This window comes from Ammospiza nelsoni, chromosome 1 (assembly GCF_027579445.1).
Source record: "Ammospiza nelsoni isolate bAmmNel1 chromosome 1, bAmmNel1.pri, whole genome shotgun sequence".
Taxonomy (NCBI): domain Eukaryota; kingdom Metazoa; phylum Chordata; class Aves; order Passeriformes; family Passerellidae; genus Ammospiza; species Ammospiza nelsoni.
Window position 1 is genome coordinate 63,650,421 of NC_080633.1, and position 19,375 is coordinate 63,669,795.

Below are 19,375 nucleotides of genomic sequence, written 5' to 3' on the forward strand. Positions count from 1 at the left end.
GCCTCCTCCTGCCGCTGCTTCCGCTCTCCGCGGTGCGTAGCGAGGGGGCGGGCGGGGAGGCACCGCCTCGGCCCCGCCGCCCTCACGGGACCCGCGGCCGTGCAGGTACCGCGGCTGCCGCGGCCCGGGCGGGGGTGCTGAGCGGGGCGGCGGCGCTGAGCCACCACGGGTCACCCCGCGGGTCCCCCGGCCCCAGCAGCCGCTCGCCCCCGCCTTCTGCCCGCGGGTTTCACGGGAGAGAAGTGTCGGCATCTCCCTCCGTCGTTACCGGGGTAGGGTGGCTGCTCGATGGGTGAGAAAAGGGAGGCCACCGGCGGACCCGCAGTGCTGGGCAGGCCCGTTCAGCCGCCCCGGGAAACGGGGTCAGGCCGAGTCTATCGGGAGCCAAGAGTGTGCTGATGGCAGTGTCGCTTTCGGTACACTGTCACCAAACGGTGATCTCTTGAGATCTACTTAATTTTTGTTTGTTTCGAGGAAGTAAGAGCCAGTTCCAAACTATGCATTGGGTGGGGGTAATTCTTCTCTTTTTCACAGCTACGAGCACTCCCTGGAGATATGGACTACTCAGCGCATCCATCCGGGCTCCTGGAAGCCTCTGATGTTGGGTCTCAGAAGGAGAGAGTGGTGACAGAGGAGGAATGGCTAGAAAAATGGGAATTGGGTAACATCGGGTTTCACAAGGAAGAAGGGCATCCGTACGTGACTTCACTTTTACTGCCTAAGCTGTTTTAAGTAATGCCATGAGATGACTGGCTTGGCTCATTTAAGAAACTCTTAATTGAAAATGGAACATTTGCAAAAAGCAAATTATCTTACATGGGCACATTCATTTTTTGTTTTTGAAACAAAAATTAATATAGATATTTTTGTGACCTACACTTGTCAAAGGACAGAGAAAAGAAAGTATTGAAATGAATTTAAACCTTTTACTCTTGAATCAGGTTTTTAACCTTAGAACTTGGACAGTTTGACTAGAAAATCTTAAATTTTCTGGTGGAGATGCTTTGCACTATTGTTCATGTGAAACTGGGCCTTGAAACTATGTGCAGAGGACATCAGAGCAACTACTATGCAGTAAAAGACAAGGACCTAAAAGAACAAACCTGATTATGTAGTATTTCAAGACCTGTAAAAGTAATTTGCTTGATGCAAAAGTTTCATAATCTTTCTGTTTAAAATCTCTGTTATGACCCTCTTAGAGGTGGATTGGTTGGACTGTTTAGTTGCAAAGGCAAACAGAAAATAGAACAAACAGAAATGTGTTGATTTCTGAATTACATGAAATTGACTTTCTTGCTGTGTAAGTGGAAGGTGAATGCTTTTTTTTATGTTTTTATTTCTAATGACATGAAGCAGGTTGAGCTAATAACATGTGCCATTGTGGAGTTTTCATGCTACCTTGCACAGTGTGTAGCACTTGGCTTTTCATGTGCCAGCATAAATACTAACAGAGTTAAGTAAAATGTGTCTGTTCTTCTGCAGGCTCCTCCAAAAGTATCTGGATGTTCTTTTAAATGGCAGGAGTGGACTGAGGATATTTTTCCCACTTTGTGGTAAAGCAGTAGAGATGAAATGGTAAAACACAGATAATAAGAGCAAAAATCTTACTTGAGGGAGGAGGGAGGGAGGGAGAGGGGGAATTCCCAGCCTTGTATTGGCTAGTGGAAATGTGCCACTGCCAGGAAAGCAGTGTCACTGAAAGCTGAAGGGAGGAGGAAGCTGGTGTTTCGTATAGTAGCTTAAATTGAATGGATAAGGTCTGATCTGAAAGTCCTACTGATTGTCCCCAGTTTAGCTTGGGGAATGCTGCATTTAGATGGACAGAGTGACTGAATCTATGCCCTTAGCAGTCCTGCTTTCCATATCAATGCCAGCTTAAATTACCCACAATGAGGTCAGTTGTGTCAGACAACATTTTCAAGATACCTTTTTTTTTTTTTTTTTTTTTTTTTTTGCGGGGGGGGGGGGGGGCATGGTGCAGGGAGGGAGTGTTGTTTTTAAAATTAGGGCCTATACAAGCCAGTACTTTTTCTTGGAGGGAGGAAGCACAAACCAAAACCTGCACTGCATCTTCAAGTAATCCAGCTATCAGTTTTTGTCACAGTACCTGCTCCCTAGGCTGACTGTGGGCTCTGACACAGGTTGGTGTTTTGCTGAGCTGAAGCAGCGCAGAAGTTACTGCCCCTCCTTTGCTGCCCATTCCTGCCAAGCCACAGAGGCAGCTGGGTGCCTCAGTCAGCTCAGTTCAGAGCACAGCTTCTCACTGTGATCACTTCTGTTTTCACCAAGTTAGTAGGAATAAATTAATAATTCATTAAATCTAAATACAGCATGTAAGTCCTTGTCAACTGTATGCTGAGTGGTGCTAATTTAAGCTCAGATCATGGAAGGGAGGTGTTCAATATAATGGGAACACTTCAGAAAGTCAGAATTAGACATATCAGGGCATCCTAATACTAGGCTTTCCCTAATGAATAAATGATGTATGGGAAATACATATTTTGCCCAGCCTGGGGGCCCAATGTAAACCTGGGCCTTCTCTCTCTTGTGTGCAGGCTGGCGGACATGGGGCACAGCGTTGTTGGTGTGGAAATCAGTGAGCAAGCAGTGAAGGACTTTTTTTCAGAGCACAGTCTGCCTTATTGTGAGGAGCCAGTCCCTGAGATTTCAGGAGCAAAAATGTTCCAGGTATGTCAAATGATCTGTTAATCATGCAATGCTGGCATAACTGAGTAAACAAGTCATTCTGCTTTTATGCATCTGTTTTATTGGTAATCATTCACCTCTCCTGAAGAGGTCTAAAAGGAATTTTTGGACTGAGAAGTTATTCTTCTAAACTTACTACTTTGGCCTTCTTGTAACAGTGAAGCACCTGAATGTAGAAGGAATGTATTTTAAAACTGGAGCATGCCTTGATAGATTGATAAAAGTTGCACGCCTTGTTAGATTAGAACTTCTCTGGAGGAATCAGAAGAGTTACCCCAGTAAACTAAAACTAAAAATATTTCTCAGTGTTTTTCTCCATTGCACATAAATGTATTTTAAATTTTTCACTTTTAACAGTGTATAGGTATATTTTAAGATGTGAAGTAGAAATATATACTTATGAGTGTGTATTTAAAGATAGTTAGCTGATAAGGATTGTTTCCTTTGCTTTTATTGTAGAGTACCTCTGGCAACATTTCCCTCTACTGCTGCAGTATTTATGATTTGTCCAGGTAGGAATACTCATAGTGTTTTACAATTCTCCATAACTGAATATGTATTAATACTGTCCTATACTATAATTTTATTTGAATCAGGCAAAGATTTGTCAGGTCCTCTTAAGCAAACTCACAATAATTTGTATGAGAAACTTGAATGGCCAATTTCCAGCAAAAGTCTAATTCTGTTGTTAATAATTAAGGATGACAACTAATTATCTTTAAATGGGCTTCTTATTCCAAGCCATTCTGTGAAAGTTATCAAAAAAGCATTTTTGCTTTTACAGTAAAACCAAATTATCTTTAACATTAGTGATGAATTCTATGAAGCAAAACTTTAGCACAATTCCTTCCTCAGAGTAACTTAGTAAAGAGAATATATCCAGAGGTGTCTTAGCACAATAGTTCCCTCTTTTTGCAGTTCTTACTCAGATGTGATTTTTTTCCTAGATTATAAGGTTTTGGTGAAGTTTTTTGTGTTTGTTTGCTCTTCTTACAAACAACTGTTAGGCACAAGAATTTTTTTCATGTCTCTTCAGTAGGAAGGAGGTGATGTCTTAACGTTTACTTCAATGGGCTTTCCAGGCATATACAGGCACAATAGGTAGTTAAGGACACCAGAACACAGTGTTTACTCTATGATCTCTTTTTTTTCAATCTGCCAAAACAATGGAAAAAAAGACTATTCATTACTGGAGTCCAGAGTCTTTCAGACAGTGGACCGTGATTGTGACTTCTGCTGCTGCAGCTGACTTGACTAGTGTATATATGTAGCTAGTTTTGCAAAGTGTCAAACAGAGGAGGTGTGTATGAACGTGGCTTTGTAGATACTGCCTGGTTTCTTACCTGCCTTGTCCCTCCAGTGCAGTTACTTGCTACACTGTAGATCCCTTTAAACCTTTCTTTCTGTGAGTTGACAAGTTGCCCAAGGATTGCTTAAGCTTCTCAGAAATTTTTGAAGAATTCAGTCATAAGTTTTGTAGCAAGTACTGTGGTGAAACTTGTAATTTCTATCACAACATGGTGTAATAATATTTTGAAATAAACAAAATTAGGTAGTTGGTGACAATTTCAGTGCACATCACTGGATCCAGTACATAGTTTGTCGTCACAAAATAAATTGGCAGATAAACGTTCTGGATGCAGAATGAACTGTATTCCCAACTTCAGTCAGCAGATACCTGTGACTAGAAAAATGCACACGCACTTCTAGTTTCTGTGTGCAGACAATTTGATTAATTACCCAGTAATTATGGAAATTAAACTTAATTCTCTCTTGCTGAGGCTGGCCTACTAACAGGTCCCTTTCATCTCCATTAGCCTAGCATTCATTAGAAGAAAACTCAGATGTGCTCCTGACCTTTGTTGGAATGGGACGTTTCAAAGACTCTTGCTAGTTAAAGAGTAACAGGAATTACTGCTCTTTCTGGGAATTCTGGGACATATGTAAAACAGTTATATTACACAATCACTGTACCTCCTAATACAATTATGGCTGCAAGACTTCAAAAGAAAATAAAAAGTTGCATTTACTGAAACTACTAAACATATGCAGAGATAGAAATTCACAAGTTTCCTCTTAATTCCAGTGGGTTTTCTGCAGATATGTGAATTTCTGATTTCCATGTTAAATTTGTTAGATGTAGTAGTCCCTAACCAATGCTGAACGCTGTATAAACACATAGCAGTGTGTTACAGTGAAAGTGCTTCCTCATACCTTAGCTTCATCCTGAATCTGCATCAGGATGAGAGACAGCTGTGTGCCTTTTTTGACCTTTTCCTCATGGCTTCATTGTGTTGTGAAGGAAATTGGATGTGCAGAGGGACAAGGAGTACGCAGACACTCAGCAGGTCCTGAGGTCTGGGCAGCCAGGAGACCAGGACTGGGACAAGGCCACAGCATGAGCCTGCCTGCAGCCCGGGATGTCTGTAGGCTTGATGAAATTGCTTGAGAGTAAAGTACACAAAATGCATGTTTGGAGCCACTGCTGCCATTCCAGTTAGACCAGAATAAAGTTGGAAAGAAAAACCAAGGGCAGAAAACCTCAATGGCTTGCATGAGGTCACCCAGCAGACTCAGCTACACAGAGAGGAGAACTGCCTCCAAGCTTCAGAAGATCAAGGCACTTGCCCTGCTGAACTCTCCTTTGTGCCCTGCATGTCCACTGCTTGTTTAACTGTCTCTTTAAGAATCTCCTTTCAGTACAAGGCTGGTTATTTAAATTACATGCTTAGACTTGGCGAACTTTAAAAGAAGTCAGCACTTGAAAGTGTTATCATATCTCATCGCAGTAGAGTGGGAAATACAAGATCAGCTTGTAGGTTAGATGCCAGAGACTTAGAAATGCCATTGCAATGAAAATAGCAGTGGTGAGAGAGAAGTTCTCATGGTTTAACTCTGGCTAAGGTGGTGGAACTAAGCACCACACAGCTGCTTGCCCACTCCCCCATCATGAGATGATGGGGGACAATCAAAAGTAAGAAAGAAATGTGTGTGGCGATGAAAACAGTTTAATAATTAAAAATAAATTTCAAAAAGTTGTAAGGAAAAAAAAATACACAACAAAGAACAACCAAAGAGAGAGGAGAATAAAACCCAAGAAAAACAAGTGGTGCAAATGAAAGCAGTTGCCCACCACCAACCAAGCAACTGATGCCTAGCCAGCAGCCAAGCCATGCCCCCATCCACTAACCTCCCACCCAGTTTTATTGCTGAGAGTGGAACCAGATGGTCTGGAATATTCCTTTGCTCAGCTGGGGTCAGCTGTGCTTGCTGTGTCCCCACCCAGTGTCTTGTTCATTCTTGTACTCTCCAGCCTACTCAGGGTGTGAGGAGCCAAAAAGGTTTTGGTGCTGTGTAAGTGCTGCTCTGCAGTAACTAACTCATCAGTGTCTTATCAACATGATTTCAAGCCCAAATCCACCAACACAGCCCCATGCAAGCCACTGTGGAGAAAGGTAACTCTTCCCAAGCCAAAACCTGTACATGGAAATGAAGACAGAGGTGATGCAATTGGACTCTGACACCTGCCCGGTTGGCAGAAGGGTATTGCACAATTCCATGCCACATTTTTCTAAGTAAACTTATTCAAACTTTCTTTAAAATGACGCAAATTTACTTAATTACTGCCTTACTGTCTAACCTCCTATTTTAATAATTACCAAAACCAACGCTCTTTCTTATCCCCAGATATTCTTTTGTGTTGCTCTGGCTGCTCTTACCATCCATTAAAGGCATTTCTTGATAGTCTTGTTCACTGGCAGGCTTTGGGTGGCCATTGAAGCCATCTGCTAGCATATTCAGGAACAAAACTAGTGTCTGCAGCAGAGTTGCACTAAGGCAAGCAGCAGTGTAACTTAGCTTTTCTAGCATTAAACAAATTGCAAGCTGAAGGTGTCCTGGGCGTGTAGCTGGGGATTTAGGTGTCTAAAGTTACTGAATGTGCTGAGTCAATGATAGTAAAGCAGCAAGGCAGCTTCCTTAGCCTGCATATGAAATCATGCATGGTCAAGAACTGTTGATGTGCTGAGTGCATGTCAGACAGAAGGATGTGCTTACTGAACACCCAGACTTGTAGCCCAAATGTGTTAAAAGTCCGCTCCTTCCTCCCTGCCATGCCTCATCAGTCCCTAAGGATGGGGAAGCACTGACCAATTCCCACACCTCTTTGCTATTGCAGCAGGACAAAGAACCAGGAGGGTTTCTTGAGTTCCAGATCCTGTTGGTTTGGATTATAAAAATGCTTCACTGTAACAGAAAGGTGGTGGAGAATCACTAGCTGCAGAACCCTTGTGACCTCACAAAAGTGTTGGAAAGAAGATGGTCCCTTTTTACTATTTTAAGCTTTTTCCTTATCTCTTTATAGCTCAATAATTGGCAAGTTTGATGGGGTTTGGGACAGAGGAGCTCTCGTAGCCGTGAATCCATGTGACAGACAACGGTGAGGAAATTGCATTGTTACTGTCTTTTCTCTGATGTATCAGTGACAAGTTTTTGATCCTGTGACTTGTTAATGAGTCGTTTTACATTTAAAGGATAAACCCTCACAAGCTCTTCTCTACCACAAGCATCTGCAGAGTGCTGTATTCTTCCTTCAGGAAGCCACCCTGCCCCTTGGTGGGAAAATATGTGGTTTGTTGCAACCCAGCAGAAGCAGGGCTGCAAGGCTCATCTGAATTCTATTATTTCCTTTTCATCACATCTACTTCTTCCGTCTTTGTTCTTTTCCTCCTCACTCCCCTTGATTACAAATTTTTGTTCTTGCCTATAGACAGTCCAAATTTAGTTTGAACCTGCTCTCAGGATTTTTGAATTAGATACAGAATCTTCAATTCACAATAATTTTAAAAGATAAGGACCGTACTGTGTACTGTATTCTAAACTGTGGCAGATGAATACTTTGTCTATTAATCTTGAGTTGAATGTGCAAAAAAAGATAAATGCTTGTTTATGGGGAATAAATACAACTTTTATTTTATGTTTTTCATGTGTAGCGTGAATTTTATGCTCCTGAAATTTAAACTAAGTTTTGGTTAGTCTCTGTGCAGTTCAGTTCAAATTCTGTCTGCATAGAAATGCATTTTGTTGAATATTTTGAATGCTATGCTTGAATGCTTTACAAAAATAATAAAGTATCATTTTTCCTTTTAGCTATGCCAGTTTGATGATCAGCCTAGTGGAAAAAAATTCTTCTTATCTCCTTGTTACAGTTTCATATGATCCAAACAAACACAAAGGTGAGAACTTTGTACCGCTCATGTTGTGATTTTGCTCTAATGCAAATTGTATAAAGATGTATTAGATGTATTAAATTGTAGATGCAGTAATATCTTCCTCAAGATTTTTATCTGCATAGCTTTGTTAGCTGGTTAGATTTTTATCTGCATAGCTTTGTTAGCTTTTGTTAGCTGGTGACCCCAGTATGACTGTGTATAACTGTGTGTTAAAAAGTTTAGATATTGACCAAGCTTGGGACTAAATTTCTGTTTTCTCTGGCATTCAGACATGCTAAAGGTAAGTTGAGGACAGTCATGGTATATTAACAATGAAATGAAACTGTAAGTGCGGCTGCTTCAATGAAGCTGGAAGTCAGAGCTCTTAAAAACATCCTGTCTGGTCTGGGGAGCTTGAAACACTCCCAAGAACATCAGCTTCATGCTGTTTTTCCAGTATTTGCAACCCAATGTGTTGCCCATCTTGTGCCTCTCTCTCAGCCACTACCACACTCTGAATGTACTTGGAAGAGGTGTAATTCTGTAAAATCATAAGGTACTTTTCTTTTTATATTTTTTGTATTATGTACATGAAGTGGGATATTTTTAGTTGATATTAACTCACAAAAGAAAGAGATCTTTTTCTGCTTTTGGGATCTTCAGCATAATTTCCCCCCCCCAAAAAAAAATAGGTGTTGCTATCACAAGCAAGAACAGTTTAATTCATTGCTTTTCCTGTGACAATGTTCAGCTCTTAGCCTTAGTCATGCCACTGTAGTATAAAGAGATTGTAGGCTGGATTCACACAGCGTGCTGAGAGTGCTCATATGTACGTCACATTCATGATTCCGTGCTGCAGCTGCAGATGAAGCAGCAGCAACACCTGAAGCTGTCTGGCCTGCCAAGGTGCCACGAGTTCCTGGACACATTTTCTGGTTCCTTCTGATGCTACACCCTGGGGCCCCATTACAGACCAGGTGCTGTGAGTGAAGGGGTTGGCTCCCCTACTGCAGTGTACATTTTGTCTTCTTCCCATGTCTTCTCTCTGATTAGCTTCACCCTTTTCTTTCAGGCCCACCATTTTATGTTCCTGAATCCGAAATTAAAAGTTTATTTGGTGAGTAAAATTTCACCTAACCCTTAGGAATTTTTTCAAAAACACATAAAGTTGTTTACATGCCTTTACCTTGCCCTATGATGAGTGATACAGTCATTTGCTTCTTATCTAAAGGCTAGTGTCATGGAAGAATACTGGGAAAAATATATACCATTTAACCACAGGGATTTTGCTGGCATGGAAAACTCTCAGTTCTTCAAAAGATATGAAGAAAACCCATGAGGCAGTTTCTCGTCTCCCTTTGGTACCTTTTTTATTCTCCCAGGATTCATACTGCACTCAGTAATCCTGTAGCTGCAGTCTTAGAGTTCTATTTGACCATTTTGTCTTTGCCTGCACCTCATCAACCAGTTGCCCTGTTTTAATAGAAGCCCTACCAGTGCTACAGTTTCTACTGTACTTTTGTGTCAAATAAGAAAAGTAACATGGCACTCAAAGAAAATGCTAAAAATGTACCACTCAAATCCATCAAAATAATGAAATTTGGAGCTATGTCAGGAATTTAATTTTAGGAGTTCCTCCTGGTGTGCTGTAATATCTCATTTTTAAATTTACAACTTTCTGAGACTCTGGCAGTGTTTGTGTGCAGTGAGTCATTGGCATAGACAATTACATCCCAGTGCAAAAGAGAGCAATTAAGTTCCCCCCAGTGCACTATGTTAGGCACTGTGTGGAAATCTGTGAATAAGATTTTTTTTTTCTGGACAATTTGCATTTTTCATTCACTAATTTGTTATCCTTATCTCCTTTTCAGGCAGCTGCTGTGAAATTAGGTGTCTTGAAAAAGTTGATGACTTTTCGGAGAGGCACAAACAATGGGGACTAGATTATTTTCTGGAGGTGCTATATCTACTCAAGTTTGTAGCTTGATTAAAATTTGTTAAAATAACTTGCTTCAAACCTTGCTTATTCTTATATCTTTCATTTTAAAATGAGGCATTCTTAAAGCTGGGGCTTTGTCCATTTGCTTACTGAGTCAGCTCTCCTACACAGCTGCCTTTACTATCTTGAGTTGTGAACAGCTTTTCTTAAACTCCATGCACACAAACAGCCATTACCAAAGCATACCTTTTTCTTCCATATCAGTTCAGATCATGAGAGCTGTGAAAAAGAAATGTTCCTGTTCCTTTTCAGCCATTGCAGGTCGACGCTGTCTGCCTGGCATTCCGCAACTCAGCCTCACCGACTGGCAGCCCTAGGAGTGTGGCAGCTGCAGTCCAGACACTGTTTTATGAGGCACTGGCTGTGCACCAGGCTGGGCAGAGAGGTGGGAAGCTGCTGAAAGTTGGTTCTCTCCATCCCTGTCAATATATGTCAAGTGAAGAGTTGGCAGTGAGTGGGCAAGGCAAGGCAGCAGCTGCCAAGAGGAAATTACCATCCAGGAAGCAAGGCTGGAGGGAAGTAGATGGATGATGGGGAGGAATGGGTGGGAAATGTCCTGAGAACACCTGATGTTATTGTTAAACCATTCTCCATCATATCTGAAAGGTCACGGAATATGGGAGGGGTGCCTGAGTACCTCCCCTTTTCCTTTTTTGGAGGAAAACCAATGTCGCTTCAGTCTTGAAAAAGTGCAAGAAGAAGGACCTAGGAAAATATAGGCCAGGCAATCTCACTTCATCCTTGGAACAATCCATCCTGGATGTCATCTCTAAGCAAGTGGAGGAAAAGAAGGTTATGAAGGTTATCAGCAGTATTTCACCAAGGGAAATGGGCTGGGTTAGTGGACAGTGAGGTAGATTGAGTGACAGAGCTCAGTGTTGTGATCAGGCTAGTTGGAGGGCTTTAGCAAGGAGTGTTCCCAGGGGTCAGTACTGGGTCCAGTCTTGTTCACCTTATTAATCAGTGACCTGAATGAAGGGACAGAGTGTACCTGCAGTAAGTTTGGTCATGATACAAAGCTAGGAGGAGTGGCTAACACACCACAGTGCTCTGCAGCCATGCTGCAACACCTGGACATGCACAGGAGCCGGGCAGAGAGGAACACAGTGATGTTCAGAGAAAGCAAGTGCAGGGTCCTGCACCTGGGGAAGAAAAACCCAGGGCACCAGCACAGGCTGGGGCCTGACCTGCTGGAAAGCAGCTCTGCAGAGAAGAACCTGAGAGTCCTGGTGGTCAAGTTAGCCAGCAGTGTGCCCTTATGGCCAAAAAGGCCAGTGGTATCCTGGGGTGCATTAGGAAGAGTGTGGTCAACAGGTTGAGGGAGGTGATCCTGCCCTTCTACTCAGCCCTGGTGAGGCCACATCTGGAGTGCTGTGTCCAGTTCTGGGCTCCCCAGTACAAGAGAGACCTCAGCATGGAGCAGGTCCAGGAGAGGACCATAAAGATGGCTGGGGGACTGGAGCATCTTGCTTATGAGGAAAGGCTGAGAGAGCCATTGTTTATCCTGGAGAGGAGGCAACTGAGAAGGGACCATCAATGCTTACAAATGTCTTTAAGGGCAGTCCACAAGAGGATGGGACAAGACTTTTCAGTGGTGCCGAGGGATGGGAAAAGGGGCAAAATGCACAAACTGAAACACAGGAAGTTCCATCTGAATATGAGAAAATCTTCTCTACTTTGAGGTTGACAGAGCACAGTGACTTCTCCCCTTTGCAGCTTGTTTTTAAAGGAAAGCTATGATTGCAATGTAACGTATCATAATTTGTCAAAAATAGAAGGCAAGTAAAAGCCATGGGGCTTTTTAGAGTGCCATAGTCCTAGAGCTGCAAATGGGTCTGCTGGTTTTAGCACAGCAATCCCCACACCCACAGCTCATTGGGACACTCAGTATTGCTCATAGATACTTGTATTTCAAGGTTGGGTTGACAGAGAGAAGAAGGGATGTAGCCAGTGGGCCAGTGCAAGCTGGGAGCTGCTGATTTTGTTTCTTTTCACTCCTGGCCAGTACTGCAGCTACCAGCTTAAAGCATCTCCTTCCTTTCAAGTTTTTCCGGATGTAACGTGAGAGCTCCCAGAGTTTATCTCAGACACTGAGATATGTGATAGCTGCAAAAGGCCAGGCGCTTGGCACGAGGCTGCTGCATGCCCTGTGGTGCCCTGCACAGGACTCCCAGGCATGCGACAGCCTGGCAAGAGCAATGCCCCGTGCCAAAACAGCCATTTTAGGGTGTGTAAGAGCTGTGTGTACCCTCTAACTACTCTGAGAATTCCCTGTAAATACACCTAGCAAAAGGAGCACATGCTGTCCATGCACCTTATGGAAATGTGTGTACGTGCCTGTCTGAGAAATGTGTCTACTAGTGATGAATGGAAATATTTTCTAAATTTTGCCAAAACAGTGGGAAAATACAATGAAACTGAGGTATTCACAGGGGTAGAGTACATCTCCTTTGAAGACAGCTTCAGAGAGTTGGGATTGCTCAGCCTGGAGAAGTCCCTGAGGAGACCTTAGAGCAGCCTTCCAGTACCTGAAGGGCCTGCAGAACTGGAGAGAGACTTTTTACAAGGGCATGTAGTGACAGGACAAGGGGAAATCTGACAGAGAGTATGTTCAGGTGATATATTAAGAAGAAATTCCTTAGTGCAAGGGTGATGAGACTGGAACAGATTGCCCAGAGAAGCTGTGGATGCCCCATCTCTGAAAGTGTTCAAGGGTTGGATGGGGCTTTAAGCAACCTGATCTATCCTGGTCATCGCTGCCCATAGGAGTGGGATTCGAACTAGATAATCATCAAGGTTCCTTCTTATCAAAACCATCCAGTGATTCCATGATTCTGTAAAATTGTGGCTTAATTCCTTACTCTGGTAGGGGATAAAGAGAGCTCGTAGCGGTACGATAACTTGATAACTGGATGTCTGTAAGAATCTGTAAGAATTCTTACAGTACGGTAACTCGACAACTGGATGTCTGTAAGAATTCACACACCGGTGGGTGTGTGAATATTCTGGCGGGTAGTTGAGTATCCTGGTGGATATTTGGATATTCTGGTGGTATATATTCTGGTTCATATGAGCACGGGTGGGTGTGCGGGTGTGGGCACGGGGACACCCGGCGGGACACTCCGGGCCCTGCTCCGCCCCCGCTGGCCCGCAAGGGGGCGCGCGCTCGCCTCAGCCACGCTCAGCGCCCGCCCCGCCGGGCCTGGGGATCCGGGGCCGCCGCGGGGCTCCGGTCGCTCTCCTCAGGCGAGGATGGCGGCGGAGGACGAGGCGGAGCTGAGCCTGCTGGAGTGCCGGGTGTGCTTCGAGCCGTACGGCCCCGACGGGCAGCGGCGGCCGCTCAACCTGCCCTGCGGGCACGTCCTCTGCCGGGGCTGCGTGGGGGCCCTGGCCGGCGCCGAGCGCCAGAGGCTGGAGTGTCCCTTCTGCCGGCGGCTCTGCGGGCCCGCCGACACCAGCGAGTGTCGCCCGCTGCTGCAGCTGCTGGAGCTCCTGGGCCCCGCCGGCGGCGGCCTCGCCTCGGCCCTGGGCAGGAGCGGCGGCGGGGCGGTGGCGGCGGCCCCTGCGGGGCTCGGGCTGCGGCTGTGCCTGGGGGGCTGGGGGTCGCTGGTGAACCCCACCGGCGTGGCGGCCTGCCCCGGGTCCGGCCGCCTGGCAGTGGCACACGACGGCAGGAAGAGGATCCACGTCTTCGGGCCGAGCGGGTTCTGCCTGCGGCGGTTCGGGGAGCGGGGGGACGCGAACAACGACATCAAGTACGCGCTCGATGTGACGGTCACGTCGGACGGACACGTGGTGGTCACCGACGGCGGGGACTGCTCCGTGAAAGCCTTCGATTCTGAGGGAAGGGGGGTCCTGGCCGTGCGGGAAGGCTTCTGTTTGCCCTGGGGCTTGGATGCGGCCGCCAAGAGCGAAGTGATCCTGACCGACTCGGAGGCTGGCGCGCTGTACCGCTTGGCGGCCGACTTCCAAAGGGGGGAATTAAAGAAGTGCCAGATGATCCGGTCCCGGCTTGTCAGCCCCAGAGCTGTCGCTGTCTGCCAGAGCTCGGGAGCTGTCGTGGTAGTAGAGCACCTGAAAGCCCGAGGTCCGAGCAAGGGCAGCACCCGAGTGACGATACTCAGTGCGGAGATGGATCTCATCGGCCAGGTGGACAGCTTCGGTCTGAACCTCGTTTTTCCCTCCAGAATATATGCTACGGCTGTGGCCTTTGACAGAGAAGGTCGTGTTATAGTAACAGATGTTTGTAGCCGGGCTGTCATATGCTTAGGGAAACCTGAGGAATTTCCCAGCTTTAACCCTCTAATTAGCCACGGGCTTTCTTACCCTGTCGGACTGACTTACACGGCAAACAATTCCCTCGTCGTTTTAGACAGCGGTGATCATTCAGTGAAAGTATATAGCTCTACCTGAGTGGGCTCAGATGCTTCCTGCTGCAGGCTCAAGCTGCTTCTGGCCATAAAGCATGCGGAGTTCTGGAGTTTGTAGGAGTGGAGGGAGGAGGCGGTTGTGGGGCTCTGAGTGTGAAATCACCCTCCGACCAACACGCCGTGCTTCCTGCAAAACTTATGTCACGTCTCTTGCCTACCTGTGGGAGAGGACCTGGCTGTTGCTGCCTGTAGCCAACAACAAATCAACCAAACAAATCACTTAGCATTTTAAAACTATTCTATGCCTTGACAACCAAGTGGTTTTGGTTCTTTTTGACACGTAATCAAAGACCAGTACGTGTGAAAGTAATGCATCAGTTATTTACATTTCCGAGCACGTAGTTACCACTATGCTTAATTAAGTATAGATACACTCCTGACAGAACTGTTTCCGGGAATTGTGCACAAGGAAGGAGATTGCCTTGACAGAATGATAGGAGAAATGGAAGCCTCCATTCAAGGTTGCATAAATCCAGCTAAAATCATTGTGATGGAGGAGCTACCACTGATGAGTGAGTTATGACAAGTGAAATCATGTTCAAAGTCTATTTTTTCCAGGAAAATGCATTTCTGGGGGCACTCTTTTCTCTGCTAGTTTATTTCCACCTTTATTAAGGTTCTACTGGAGCACTTTGTCTTCCTCTAAAATGCCCAAGTCTGTGTCTTTACCTGGAGATAATATGGTGTGTGGTTACACAGCGTGGGCTGCTTTGCCTAAAAGCCTCTTGAAATATTCACATTTAGACCACAAGTAAGTTTGAGTTGGCTCTGCTGCTAACACAGCTACATGTAGGAGGTTTTCAGCACTACCTGCCCCTGTTTTGCCATTAATATGGTGCTTTTGCACTCCCAAACCCCAGGATTCAAATGCAAATTGAAATGTTACCTCTTTTTTTTTTTTTTTTGAACACACAGGAGATTTAGATCAGTTTATATTCTCTCGTTTTACTCACAGTGATATTATATTCTCATTTATATTCTCACAGTTTTACTGTGGACATGAGTCCTTTTGTCTTATTGCACAGTGGAAATTAGGGTATATAGGACTTATTTTGACAAGGATTTAATACCCCCACTAGAAGTCACTGCTGCATTTTTAGGCATTTATGTGCTGCTAAAATGATTACTTAGATGGTTCAGTATTAAAATGAAGTTAGATATAAATGCGAATGCTATCTGAGGTAGAGATGAGTAGGTTAAAATGGCATAAAACTTTTGGGGTAATTTCTTTTTTTTAGTAATTGAAATCATTAATATTAACTAATTTGAAATTCACAAGAAATCTATCAGTAAATTTTTTATCTGGCTTTTGGTCTGACTTCAGGGCATTCAATAACTGCATGTGTTACAGCACCAGTGATTTACCAAATACTAGCATGAAATTGGAGCAGTTTAGCCCTCTAATTCAGCCAATGTGTTAATCTGTCTCATGTCAACATTTATATAAACAAAACAAATCTATTCATTGCAGCTATTTGTAAAGGTTAATTGAACAGTGACCTGCCAATAAAGTGTGATTTGCTTACTTCTATATTTTAATAATTTAGTGATAATTCCTCATGTTTTTTCATCATGTGTTTCCTTGTTACACCATCATTTCTGTATTGCAGTTGTCCTGTAAATTGTTTTTTCTTCTGTTTGGTGATATGCTGCAGAAGTTGCTGTAGGGCCATTTTTTGCTATTGGAAATTATACGGGCATGCACAGTTGGTATTTTTCAGCCTTCTCTACTGCCTGGCCAGAGAGCAAGTGCCTTTGGAAGAAGCAGAAATCCTCCTTGGCTGTTGTGCAGTGTGAGCTGTATGGCCCTGAGCAGGAGCCCAGCTGGGAGGTCAGGAAGGAAATTTACTCAGAGAAGGAGACCCCTGGATTATGTATCCCTTTCTAGACAGCAAGGAGACTCCTGCCTTTGATAGAGCCAATTAGATAACACTTCCTTTGGGGGACTGCTGTGTGTCAGAATGCATGCAATGCCATCAATGCTGTATTCATACATAATTAATACTTTGTCACAGTAACACTTCCTCTGAACCATGGGCTGTGAGCTTTCATCTTCTCAAACCTTTGTGTGCACCAAGAGCTTGGTTTTGCTACTAAATTAATGGATAGGAAAATTTCCTAGGACCTACTGCCATGTAGCAACTTTCTAGCAGCTGAAATGCTGATTTTTAAATATTTGACTCAGACTGTTTTAAAATCTGCAAAAACTCCCATTGTTGCCCATTCTGTTCCTGACTCCTTTGGTAACTAGAAATCACTTGATTTTCGGTTTGTAAGCAAAATAAACTTTGGGACTTTATTCTACCTAATAGATTTTTTTTTTCTTTGTGCCATCTCCTGTATCTCTGCTTTACCTACCTACTGAAAGCAAACTTCTGTGAGCAATGCAACTGTTTTCTTTTTACTCTACAGCTTGGTGCTTAGTGTTGTACAACCATTACATTCTGCCTTAATTAATTTGATTCAGGTGCCTAAATTGATAAGCCATAATGAACTGTATAAAAACAAATATTAAAAATTTTGACTTCTTTGGTGCTTAAGGGAAAATGCAGCAGTAAAGCTGAAATCTTTCTTTTGACACAAAATTTTGTGTTCTGAGAGAGGGATGGCAAATGTTGAAGGGCCCATGGTTGAACTGATTCCTTAGGTTTGGGGTCTGACAGGCTGTGCTTGGAATGGGGATAGCTAGATGTGTGCTTACCTTTGGAAAAGAGTGGTGGCCATTCCATTTAGAAAGGAAATAGGACTGTGTCTAGATGCTTCAGTGACAATTGGTGTTGCATTTATTTTTCAAAAATCCATCACCTTTGCATAACTTTGTGCACCTCATGTTCTAGCCATTGGATTAAAACCAAATAAATATAATGGACACTCTTCCTTTAGTGCCATGTCTTCAGCCCCTAGTAGAGATTGCTATGTCTGTTGTACACACACACACACACACACACTGCAATTCCTATTTGTTTTTTTTTAAGCACTGATCTCATGTTGCATATAAACATATCAGGGTATGTCACAGGGTTAAGGAGTTAAAGGAGTCAGAGGAGTTCCAGCAATGCATATTGAGATGATATTCCGTAACACATATATTTTTTGTTTTACTTGTGAAGAAAATAATTTTAAATAAAGAATGTAATTTTTTCAGATCAGTGAATAAGGGAGAAAAGGTGAAAAAAAGAGTAAAATTTATTTCATTTTGGCCATTGTCCATTTGAACACCTGTCCATTCCCTCCAGTCACATTGCTGTGCACATCAGTTTGATCTTTATATTTTCCCAAAGCATGCATGCAACGTCCCTGTAGCATTTTTTAATATGGACTAATTTCAGGGGATCTCCTGTAATATCCAGCCCCCAAACCACTAGGAATGTTATAGAGCAGGTCCATCAAGATGATAGTCTATAGTATAGGAGACCTTTCAATTCTGGAAGGATTGATGGAGGTCAAAAAGCAGCTTTCTTCCTTGGGATCATGGGTCACAGTGCTGTTGCACTCCACAAAGGAAGAATCCTCTCTCCTCTCCTCTCCTCTCCTCTCCTCTCCTCTCCTCTCCTCTCCTCTCCTCTCCTCTCCTCTCCTCTCCTCTCCTCTCCTCTCCTCTCCTCTCCTCTCCTCTCCTCTCCTCTCCTCTCCTCTCCTCTCCTCTCCTCTCCTCTCCTCTCCTCTCCTCTCCTCTCCTCTCCTCTCCTCTCCTCTCCTCTCCTCTCCTCTCCTCTCCTCTCCTCTCCTCTCTCCTCTCCTCTCCTCTCCTCGGGTTTTTTCATCTCCTCAGGATTTTTTTCCCTGACTCTTCTCAGAGGCTCGTCTTACACTTTACATGTCACCTGTGAGTCACAGCTTCCCTCCACAGGAGCAAAGCAAAATTACAGATATTTTTCAAGTGAGTTCTAAACCTTGCTTTTCACTCAGGCATCTCGGGAGAACTGGCAGATCGTTCAGAGAGCAGCAAGCACTTCTTTGATAGTGTTACATAAACATCCAGGCTTTCTCTAAAGTGCCTCCTTTGTGTAACATGTCTGACTCTCCTGGACAGCTTCAAAGCTCTCTAATACTGGAGAGGTTCTCAGGGAGCAGATGATGCATTGCACTTACACCTTTTTCTCACTACTGCTTTCCAAGAGATTTAGAGATATGCCTGAACTTGGCACTCCAACCTCTCTGTGAGGCAAATACAGTACAAATGTCTTGGCCCTGCAGCTGCAGACAAGAGCTGAGAATCGAGGGAAGCCTTTGGCAGACTTCAGGCTAGATCTTAGAGTTCCCATCAAAAGGTTACCTTAATAAGGCAGGGAGAGTCTGTGTTTAATCACCCTCTTGTCTGGGAGGTGCCTTCCTGATTTTGGAAGATGTTTTGACACTATACTGATGATCTTGTTACTAATTCCTCTGCTGTTTCCTACAAATCATGGAAATTAATACTTTTCCAAACCACAATGTATTCCTAGATAATTGCTTCCAGTGGGCTCCACAAAAGAGTGTGGTTTTGAAATGCTCAAATTTCACATTAAGGATAGAAAGGAGGAGATCAAGTCTGAAAAGGAAAAAAATTGAATGGAAGGTGTCTGTGGCTTAAGCAGAGGGTGAACTCCACCAGGTCAGAGCACAGAGCACACCCATCATTCCAGCAAAAGGAATGCATTCTTAAGAGGTGAAGCATTTCAGCCTGGAGAATGGACAAGATGTTAAGGGCTATTGCCTTTTGATTAGTACCTACCTCTGCATTCATTTGAACAGATCTTCCAGCTACAATTAGACACTTTTCAGATGGCAATCCTTAGGAGAGCTATCAGTTACTTGTAGCTTTTATTATCTGTTAGTTTGTAGCAAAAATCTGGGGGGGGGGGGGGGGGGGGGGAGATACAGATTTGGAGCAAACTAGGCTTTTTAGGGAAGTATGCTCCCTGTAATTGAATTAATACATATGTAGCATTTTCCTAAAGATCCCTATTAATGTAGGCAGTTTTTATTCTTCGTTCACAGGTGAGCACTGTGTGGGCAGAGAGTTGAGGTGAGAGAACAAATCCTGCTTT

General features: G+C 43.9%; 2 protein-coding genes across 5 annotated transcripts; both read left to right on the plus strand.

Moving 5' to 3' along the window:
* Positions 1 to 34: 34 nt before the first annotated feature.
* Positions 35 to 9,922, plus strand: TPMT (thiopurine S-methyltransferase). 4 transcript variants are annotated; one of them, XM_059470903.1, is made up of 10 exons: positions 35 to 105; positions 535 to 695; positions 1,483 to 1,575; positions 2,556 to 2,688; positions 3,166 to 3,218; positions 7,070 to 7,144; positions 7,855 to 7,940; positions 8,776 to 8,893; positions 8,970 to 9,033; positions 9,788 to 9,922. In XM_059470903.1, exons 2-10 carry the CDS (start codon positions 556 to 558, stop codon positions 9,857 to 9,859), a joined length of 834 nt encoding a protein of 277 aa, XP_059326886.1. In that variant the 5' UTR covers positions 35 to 105; positions 535 to 555; the 3' UTR covers positions 9,860 to 9,922. The 4 variants fall into 4 exon arrangements, with proteins under 4 accessions (XP_059326886.1, XP_059326895.1, XP_059326878.1 ...); XM_059470912.1 differs by having other exon boundaries at positions 90 to 272; XM_059470895.1 differs by lacking the exon at positions 35 to 105 and adding an exon at positions 233 to 416.
* A 3,245-nt stretch (positions 9,923 to 13,167) lies between these two features.
* On the plus strand, positions 13,168 to 16,654 carry NHLRC1 (NHL repeat containing E3 ubiquitin protein ligase 1). Its single transcript, XM_059477543.1, has one exon. It carries the CDS (start codon positions 13,168 to 13,170, stop codon positions 14,326 to 14,328), a length of 1,161 nt encoding a protein of 386 aa, XP_059333526.1. The 3' UTR covers positions 14,329 to 16,654.
* The last annotated feature ends 2,721 nt before the right edge of the window (positions 16,655 to 19,375 follow it).

Excerpts from the sequence above, each read along its gene's own strand:
- TPMT (XM_059470895.1), top strand. Across the intron at positions 2,689-3,165 it reads CAGGAGCAAAAATGTTCCAG|AGTACCTCTGGCAACATTTC; the intron begins GTATGTCAAATG and ends CTTTTATTGTAG. Across the intron at positions 7,145-7,854 it reads AATCCATGTGACAGACAACG|CTATGCCAGTTTGATGATCA; the intron begins GTGAGGAAATTG and ends TTTTCCTTTTAG.
- NHLRC1 (XM_059477543.1), top strand. The coding sequence starts at position 13,168 with ATGGCGGCGGAGGACGAGGCGGAGCTGAGCCTGCTGGAGTGCCGGGTG.